At 42.4% G+C, this 9524-nt stretch overlaps 1 protein-coding gene across 1 annotated transcript in view; it reads left to right on the plus strand.

Annotated features, from left to right (window-relative positions):
- Nucleotides 1-3657, plus strand: part of LOC106584141 (carboxyl-terminal PDZ ligand of neuronal nitric oxide synthase protein) — a 242746-nt gene extending 239089 nt beyond the window's left edge. The window contains exons 11-12 of the mRNA XM_014169057.3: nt 529-871; nt 2027-3657. Coding sequence (XP_014024532.1) covers nt 529-871; nt 2027-2657 — 974 coding nt within the window. The 3' untranslated portion in view covers nt 2658-3657. The remainder of the gene's footprint in view (nt 1-528; nt 872-2026) is intronic.
- Nucleotides 3658-9524: the final 5867 nt, after the last annotated feature.

A 9524-nucleotide genomic window follows, 5' to 3' on the forward strand; every position in this document is an offset into this window, starting at 1 on the left:
ACAATCTATTATTGTACTATGTGGACTGACAACAACCCGCTCCTTTGTGCATTTACCCATCCTGCAATGCATTGTGGTCCCTTTTCAGCTTCATTGTGATTGGTGGATGTGGTTAGGTGCATGTGTCATGTCCCTTGCTTCCATCATGACTTGTTGATGATTGTGTAACGTGTTGCATCCATATTGAGCAGTTGTAACACTGTGCCTTGTGCGACTCCATATGCTCTTTCTTTCTACACGGACTCCCTATAAACCATACTTTGACATGTTTTTGATGTTGCAACATTCTGCAATGTTGTACAGTGTTGCACAAACATACAGTTTGAAATGAAACGTCAGGAGTTGTCTTTTGCTCCAGGTCACGTGAAATGTCTATACATTCCATTTATATCTGCAATGTTCCATTGGTGCCTGTAATGCAACCTTTTGTAAAACAAAAAATACCTTGATTGAATGTGCCCTCACAATAGCCTCACTTATATCTTACATGCTCTCCCTCCCCCTCCCTTCCTCCCTTTCTCTCTCCAGTAGACCAGAGTATGTTTGAGAACTCCAATGCCTCCAGAGCTCCAGGCCAGGGGCTCCAGGCCTCCAGGTTGACCCAGGCCTCGGCCCGTCGCTCCCTGGTCACAGCTAACCCTGCTCTGGGTGGCAGCCCTGCCGAGGCCCCCTCTTCCACCACTACCAATGGAGGTCAGCAGAGGCTGAAGAACGCCCTGAACCTGGGCAAGGCTGTGGGGGCAAAGGTCAACGACCTGCTGCGAAGGAAAGAGCCCAGTCTTATAGGAGACATCGGCGTCACAGAGGTCAACAAGAATGTAGGTGTGGTCTGGAGCAATATGGAGATGACCCAGCAAACTACTGCCAATAGGTGAGGGATACACAATTACAGTACACACACACACACACACACAAACACACACACACACAGGACTACTGCCTAAAAGTGAGGAGGGGTACACTAAAAGACAGACACACCACACACACAGGAGGGATACAGTAAAATCCACACACAACCACAAACACACAAACATTTGCAGATCTCACATACTCACAAACAGTTATACAATATTCACGTCCGCCACGTGTCTGGGCCCAATAGTTAAAACCCAGCTTTGGGACTCCACTGTGCCTTGGAGATTCAATCCAATATTGGTTTTATCCAAAGAGTAAAACTGAGAGACGGCTAGTTATTTCTAAAAAACAATATTGTATTATTTTCTCTAAAGTGGAACGATTTAAGCTGGGAAATAGTCATCCTCTCACCCCATATTAAAGATCATAACCGTTGAGTCAAAGATGTTTAAATTATTCATCTGAATTTTTCCAAACTGGGGCCGTGAATAAGTGATGAAGAGTAAGAGGAGGGTTAGTTAGACAGAAGCTGAGATTAAACAACGCACACACACACACACACGCACGCACGCACACACACCGAGACTGAATGAGACATATTTGAGTTGAATTGCCTCACTTCTAATGTTAATCATACACAGTGCACGCACACACACACGCACACTCAACCTTGGGTCTCCCTTAGTTTAAAGAGACAGAACGAGCTGTCCGTCTACGCAGTCTCTTGACTGACACTCGGTCACCTACCTGACACACGGACCCAGGACAGACATTTCACAGCTGCGTAACTCGTAGAATTGGTAAAACCGGGATGTGTGTTTAGACACTGATGTGTTGAGAAATGTGAATTGTCAGGTCACGTATAGACAGAGTAGTCATAAATGACTGGTATGCTTTGCGGTGACTCACTCCTTATCACTATGGCAATGATACGGTTGTCACCATGACAATATGCTCATTTATGGGGGAAAGGTAGAGACATATTCCACTGATAAAATAAACACACAGTCCCACTGCATAGAGAAGGGGGAGGAGAACGAGTGGAAGTTAGACAGAGAGCAAGTGAGAGAGAGAACTGAGTGACGGGGAGAGATTGAACAAATGTAACAAATGTGTTATTGTTAAAGTTACAGTAGAAATGGATGTCTCTTCCTCTTCTCTCTCCTTCCAGTCATGCCTCTCTGGACTCCTTCCCTCGTCTGGACCCCCCTCCTCCTGGTAAAAAAAAGCGTCTTCCTCGCACGCTGAAGACTACCCAGGACATGATGATCTCGCCTGACCCCGTCGTCACCACACCCCCCGAGACCCCCGATCACTCCCTCCTCTCCTCCCCCAACAAGACCTCCCTCATCAGCAATGAGCAGACCCCACCCAAGGGAGAGCAGGACGGAGAGAATGACAGAGGGAGAGACACACTCACCGGACTGACTGGCCCTCTGGACAGCGAGAGGAAAGAGGAAGAGGTGGAGATGGAGACGAATGGGAGCATTAAGATGGATGGAGGGGAAGGGAATGAGACAGAGGAGAGGAGAGAGGGAGAGCAGACCCAGATTCAGCTCCAGCTCTCTGTCCCAGACCTCATCCATAAGGACCACGTGGTCCCCCCCAGGTCGAGGACATCTGAGCCCATGCAGAAGGCCCCGGGAGCAGACACCAGGCTAGCCTCCACCCCCCTAAAAGCTCCGTATAGGATCAGTCTGAGTGTGAGTGAGGATGGGCTGATGGAGAACAGCTCCCTCTGTAGGAAAGGATCAGCAGTCACAGACACCGAGGAGCCTGAACAACACCCCGACCTGCTTTGAGAAGACACACACACTCTAAACCTCTGGAGAGAGGGAGAGATAATGGGAACAGTGATGTGGAGAGGAGCTGGCAGAAGGAGAGCAGAAGACCGAGATTGTTTGTGTGAGAATAAGAAAGGGAGAGAGGATGTTTTTGACTAGACCCTATAGACTAGTTACTACAGCCACAAAGTCATAAAACCCACCTATTTCTACAATTTCTCTCGATAAAATGTGATTTTCAACCTTAACCACACTGCTAACCTTATGGCTAAGCTTAACCCTAAATGAAGACCAAAAAGTGCTTTTTTTTTATGATATAGACAATTTTGACTTTGTGTCTGTGGTAACTAGTGGAAACCTAGGGTTAGGGGAGAGAGATATAGATCGAGATGTAGTGTTTGTTTGAGTGACAGTTGGATATAGCGGGAGAGGAATGGATAGAGGAAGGGTATGTGTGAGAGAGGTAGAGAGAGAACAAGACAGAGATGGGGAAAGAGTATCTATTTTAACATATCATTGAGGGACATACCAAACCTTTTCAAGAGAACCACAGCATCTTGGTCTGCCAAACATTGTTTTTTAACACTGTTTGATGTCATGTTTTATATTGTTAACCTTGCAACGTAATGTAGAAGGAAGATATATACCCAAACATTCTAGATTTCTAAAATAATCTATTTCAAATGGCATAGTGCCCTTTCATGCTGAGAGAAAATGTATTTTTTATGATCTTTTATAACCGTTGCCCTTCAGGAAATATATCAAGCGTTCAGCAGGGAATATGAAAACCAAAGTGAACACGACATTAACACTGACTGTAATTTCATGCTGTTGTGTTGATGTTATCCTCACAACACATATTGAGATATGTATTGTGGCAGACATGCAATTGGGTTTGTTCAGCCTGTACAGTATGTGTGTTTGATTTACATTTGTTGATTGACTGTCATGGTTTTAGTAGTGCCAATCACAGTCCTGTTGCTTTATTTCCTTACAATAACGGTCAAACGTTTTAGAATACCTACTCATTCAAGGGTTTTTCTTTCTTTTACTATTTTCTACATTGTAGAATAATAGTGAAGACATCAAAACTATGAAATAATACATATGGAATCATGTAGTAACCAAAAAGTGTTAAACAAATCCAAATATATTTTATATTTGAGATTCTTCAAATAGCCACCCTTTGCCTTGATGACAGCTTTGCACACTCTTGGCATTTTCTCAACCAGCTTCATGAGGTAGTCACCTGGAATGCTTTTCAATTAACAGATGTGCCTTGTTAAAAGTTAATTTGTGGAATTTCTTTCCTTAATGCATTAATTAGTTGTGTTGTGACAAGGTAGGTTGTGGTATACAGAAGATGGCCCTATTTGGTAAAAGACCAAGCCCATATTATGGCAAGAACAGCTCAAATAAGCAAAGAGAAATGAAGGTCCATCATTACTTTAAGACATAAAGGTCAGTCAATACGGAACATTTCAAGAACTTTGTAAGTTTCTTCAAGCGCTATGATGAAACTGGCTCTCATGAGGACCGCTACAGGAATGGAAGACCCAGAGTTAATAAGTTCATTAGAGTTACCAGCCTCAGAAATTGCAGCCCAAATAAATGCTTCGCAGGTAGTGTATGTTGTCATTTGTTTTAAGCTTCTGAATCCTTCTGCAAAAGAAGTAAGGCACCAGAGACCACACACACACACACACACACACACACACACACACACACACACACACACACACACACACACACACACACACACACACACACACACACACACACACACACACACACACACACACACACACACACACACACACACACACACACACACACACACACACACACACACACACAGAGAGAGAGAGAGAGAGAAAGGAGTCTGTCTGGAACTGCAATTCTCACTCACAGCCTCCACCCCTCTACTCATCCCATCCTCCTATTTCCACCTTCTCCACTCCTCCACGAGATGAACAACCAGATGCACTCTCTTTCTGCCCGTAGCACATATTAATAAGACTTTACATCAGTGCCTTGCAAAACTAACCTTAGATCAGTGTGTCGGGGGAATTACTACTCCAATAGAACAAGGCTTAGGTATTCTGTGTGGGGTGGTATTAGGGTGTGTGTGGATCTGTGCTTCCATCAGTCAGCACACAGAGTATTAGTCTGGACCTAGAATCTCTGGAATAGAGAGATGACACATGAAGATTGATATAATTGGGAAATTATTTTCATCAAGATGGTTAGCATATTGTATCAACCCAGTGTTTTCCAAACGGTGGGCCTTGGCTGAAAACTAGACTGTGACTAGAAACATGGTTTTGCGTGTCTGGAGGTTTGCAAGACTTGATGTATTTCATAATGGTAAACAAAATGCTTGGCATCCACTGTATTTTCAACTATTTGTTATAGATGGTGTTTTTTGATTATCTGTTTGATAAGGAAACCTAATCATAATCCTTATGTAAACTAAAGCAATAATTCATATGTATGAAATAATTCATATATTAATCCACGTGGAGTCTAGACTGTTGTCTTATATCGCTATTTCTACATGAGAAACCTAAGGACAGGTGGTTATAAAGCTGTTTTACAGCATCAACACCTAGCTTACCTGTATCACTACTATCCTGACCACGTATGTTATATCAGATCTTGAAATGTGAAGGAATATACTGGACATTTATGGACATTTTTGACACCTTCATAATGATTTATTTTGAAATACAATTTAGTCTTAAGTCTAGCAAAATATAAAAATGTTCAACTAGTTGTAAAGACATTTGATTGACACGGAATGATATGACATACATTTGATTTATTATGATTGATTTATGCATTATTGTAATTGTTGTTTTAAGTTTTGTACTCTACAAGATGGTTGATATAATTTCACTGCTCCACAGTTGAATGAAGGAAAGACATAATGAGCAAGGATGATTGTGTGTGTGTGTGTGTGTGTGTGTGTGTGTGTGTGTGTGTGTGTGTGTGTGTGTGTGTGTGTGTGTGTGTGTGTGTGTGTGTGTGTGTGTGTGTGTGTGTGTGTGGTGTGTGCGTGTGTGCGTGTGTGCGTGTGTGCGTGTGTGCGTGTGTGTGTGTGTGCGTGTGTGCGTGTGTGTGCGTGTGTGCGTGTGTGCGTGTGTGCGTGTGTGCGTGTGTGCGTGTGTGCGTGTGTGTGTGTGTGTGTGTGTGTGTGTGTGTGTGTGTGTGTGTGTGTGTGTGTGTGCGTGTGTGCGTGTGTGCGCGCGTGCGAGAGAGAGAGAGAGAGAGAGAGAGAGAGAGAGAGAGAGACAAAAAACAGCCTGTTATGTATTATGAGACATATGGACAGCTCTGATGAAGCCCTTTCACTGCAAGTTTTACTATTCATTATTTGTAATACATTCACCTTCAATTTTAAGAAAAAAAATATTGTGTAACAACAAATCTGTGACATATATACACAATGCATTCTGAAAGTATTCAGACCCCTTGACTTTTTCCACATTACAGCCTTATTCTAAAATGTATTAAATAAAAAATATTCCTCAATCTACACACAATACCCCATAATGACAAATCAAAAACAGGTTTGGAGAAGAAAAAAATAAATATCTTATTTACATAAATATACAGACCCTTTGCTATGAGACTCAAAATTGAGCTCAGGTGCATCCTGTTTCCATTGATCCTCCTTGAGATGTTTCTACAACTTGATTGGAGTCCACCTGTGGTAAATTAAAATGATTGGACAGGATATGGAAAGGCACACACCTGTCTATATAAGGTCCCACAATTGACAGTGCATGTCAGAGCAAAAACCAAGCCATGAGGTTGAAGGAATTGTCTGTAGAGCGCCGAGACAGGATTGTGTCGAGGCACAGATCTGGGGAAGTGTACCAAAAAATGTCTGCAGCATTGAAGGTCCCCAAAAACACAGTGGCCTCTATCATTGTTAAATGGAAGTTTGGAACCACCAAGACAGTTCCAAGAGCATGCCATCCAGCCAAACTGAGCAAATGGGGGAGAAGGGCCTTGGTCAGGAAGGTGACCAAGAACCCGGTGGTCACTCTGATAGAGCGCCAGAGTTCCCCTGTGGAGATGGAACACCCTTCCAGAAGCACAACCATCTCTGCAAGCACTCCACCAATCAGGCCTTTATGGTAGATTGGCCAGACAGAAGCCACTCCTCAATAAAAGGAAAATGACAACCCGCTTGGAGTTTGCCAAAAGACATCTAAATGGACTCTCAGACCATGAGAAACAAGATTATCCGGTCTGATGAAACCAAGATTGAACTCTTTGGCCTGAATGCCAAGCGTCACGTCTGGAGAAAACCTGGCACCATCCCTACGGTGAAGCATGGTGGTGGCAGCATCATGCTGTGGGGATGTTTTTCAGCGGCAGGGACTGGGAGACTAGTCAGGATCGAGGGAAAGATGAACGGAGCAAAGTATAGAGAGATCCTTGATGAAAACCTGCTTCAGAGCGTTCAGGACCTCAGGCTGGGGCGAAGGTTCACCTTCCAACAGGACAACTACCCTAAGCACACAGCCAAGAGAACGCAGGAGTGGCTTCAGGGCAAGTCTCTGAATGTCCTTGAGTGGCCCAGCTAGAGCTGTAACTTAACGAAATGTGGAAAAAGTCAAGGGGTCTGAATACTTTCCAAATGCACTGTATATATATTTTGGGGGGGAGATTTATTTAGATTTTCCAGTTATATTTTTATATTTTTTTTGTTGTTGTTAGGATAACACTAACTCTTGCTACTGGAAAATATAAAGAAGAAAAATGAAATATATAACTCTTTTACCTGTAACTTATGGACCAAACGGAAAAGACTTTGCTCTCTTCTGTCTTTTCAGAAGCTTTCCTGTCTATTTTGGGCCATTTCCTGTTGTGCTTCTTTCCCCTCACACAACAATGGCAAATTGTGTCACATTCAACACTGCCACTGTTACATCTTATGCTGAATTTAGGATCCTGGAAAACGGGAGTGGAGACGACAATCAAATATAATTGGATTTTCCATATTTATGTATCCCTCCATACTTACAGAATGACAATTAAGAGCAGAGGCAGAAATGAAATGGCAAAACAGCACATTTCACTGACTGTATGTGTATGTGGCAATAAAATATCTTAAAATACTTTCATGTTCAAATGTTGGATTGTTTTGAAGGGGGCAGTCATTTTTCTGTCTTTTTGCTAGATGATATTTATAGGGCTAATAAAATACATTCCATTCACCATGCTTACCACATATTGGAAACTGTGGCGACTTTTCTTGTATACCTTTTCTATGCTGTACTGTTGAGCACGTTTTTTAGTATGCTGGGGAACTGATTACAAGATCTAGCCAGGACCCTGGCTTAAACCTAATATCTCCTGTCACTGTTCTCTGAAAGCTCTTCTATGTAGAAGCAAAATAAAGGGGCTACACTTTAGAACTCATTTCTATTGTCTGACCTCGTTTGATGGCCTTGACTTTGCATACATCCTCTCTTACAGAATGGCATGTGTGTCATTTTTCTATTGCCTTCAAATGCTGCGTGTAACGCTGATGAATATGTAAATGAGAGGAAGTGATTTATTTGGTGTCACCATCTCAAAGCCATGTCTCAGCTGTCTGTGTTCCTCTCATCTTTATTGTATTTCATGTCAAATCATTCCCTCTTCCTTCAAAGGGAATAATGAAGTGAACCGGAGAATAAACCTGTTTACTTAGCTATCAACTAGACTCAGAGAAGAGGAACAGAACAAATGCGTTTTTATATCACATCCTCTGAGAAGGATGAAAGTGAATTAATGAATTAGCTGCTTCTTGATTGTAACACATCCTCTGTCGGAGGTCATTCCACCGACTGGAGAAAATCCTCTGCTTTAATGTATATTTCATCTATTCTTTAATTTGAGCCAGCAGCAGGCAGGCAGCCACTGCATTCCTTCCTCGTGCTAAATATCACAGTGTTCCTATCTTCAATAAACATGAGGATTCTAAAAGTCCTGCTCAGCCAAGCGACGCAGTGTGATGTAGCTATGACCTGAAAGACAGAATGTCACACTGATAAGGAAGAGCAATAGGATTACACAATTAAACTATGTTATAATCTGGGTTTAACTATTAACACTTTCCAGACAGCGATATTGTATTACACACACACACACACACACACACACAGTGAGTGGCTGAGTATCATCCTCTATGTCCTGGTGTGTGTGTGTTCGTTCTTCTATCCTTGTGGGGACCTTTTTTTATTTTACCTTTATTTAACCAGGTAGGCTAGTTGAGAACAAGTTGTCATTTACAACTGTGACCTGGCCAAGATAAAGGAAAGCAGTGCGACAAAAACAGCACAGAGTTACACATGGAATAAACAACCATACTGTCAATAACCCAATAGAAAAAAAAGAAAGTCTATATACAGTGTGTGCAAATGGCGTGAGGAGGTAAGGCAATAAATAGGCCATAGTAGCAAAGTAATTACAATTTAGCAGATTAACACTGGAGGGATAGATGAGCAGATGATGATGAGCAGATGATGGTGTGTAAGTAGTGATACTGGTGTGCAAAAGAGCAGCAAAGTAAATAAAAACAATATGGGGATGAGGTAGGTAGATAGGGTGGGCTATTTACAGATGGACTATGTACAGCTGCGGCGATCGGTTAGCTGCTCAGATAGCTGATGTTTAAAGTTAGTGAGGGAAATGTAAGTCTCCAGCTTCAGCTAAAGTCCCCACAAGGATAGCAAAACAAGGAAAATTCTCCCTCGTGGGAACATTTCCCACATCCCCATGAGGATAAAGGCTATTTAAGATTAGGGGCTAGGGTTAGAATTAGGAGTTACGGGTTAAGGAAAATAGGATTTTGAATATAAATACAGTTTAGGTCCCCACGAGGAT

This window comes from Salmo salar, chromosome 23 (genome assembly GCF_965601325.2).
Source record: "Salmo salar chromosome 23, fSalSal1, whole genome shotgun sequence".
Classification (NCBI taxonomy): domain Eukaryota; kingdom Metazoa; phylum Chordata; class Actinopteri; order Salmoniformes; family Salmonidae; genus Salmo; species Salmo salar.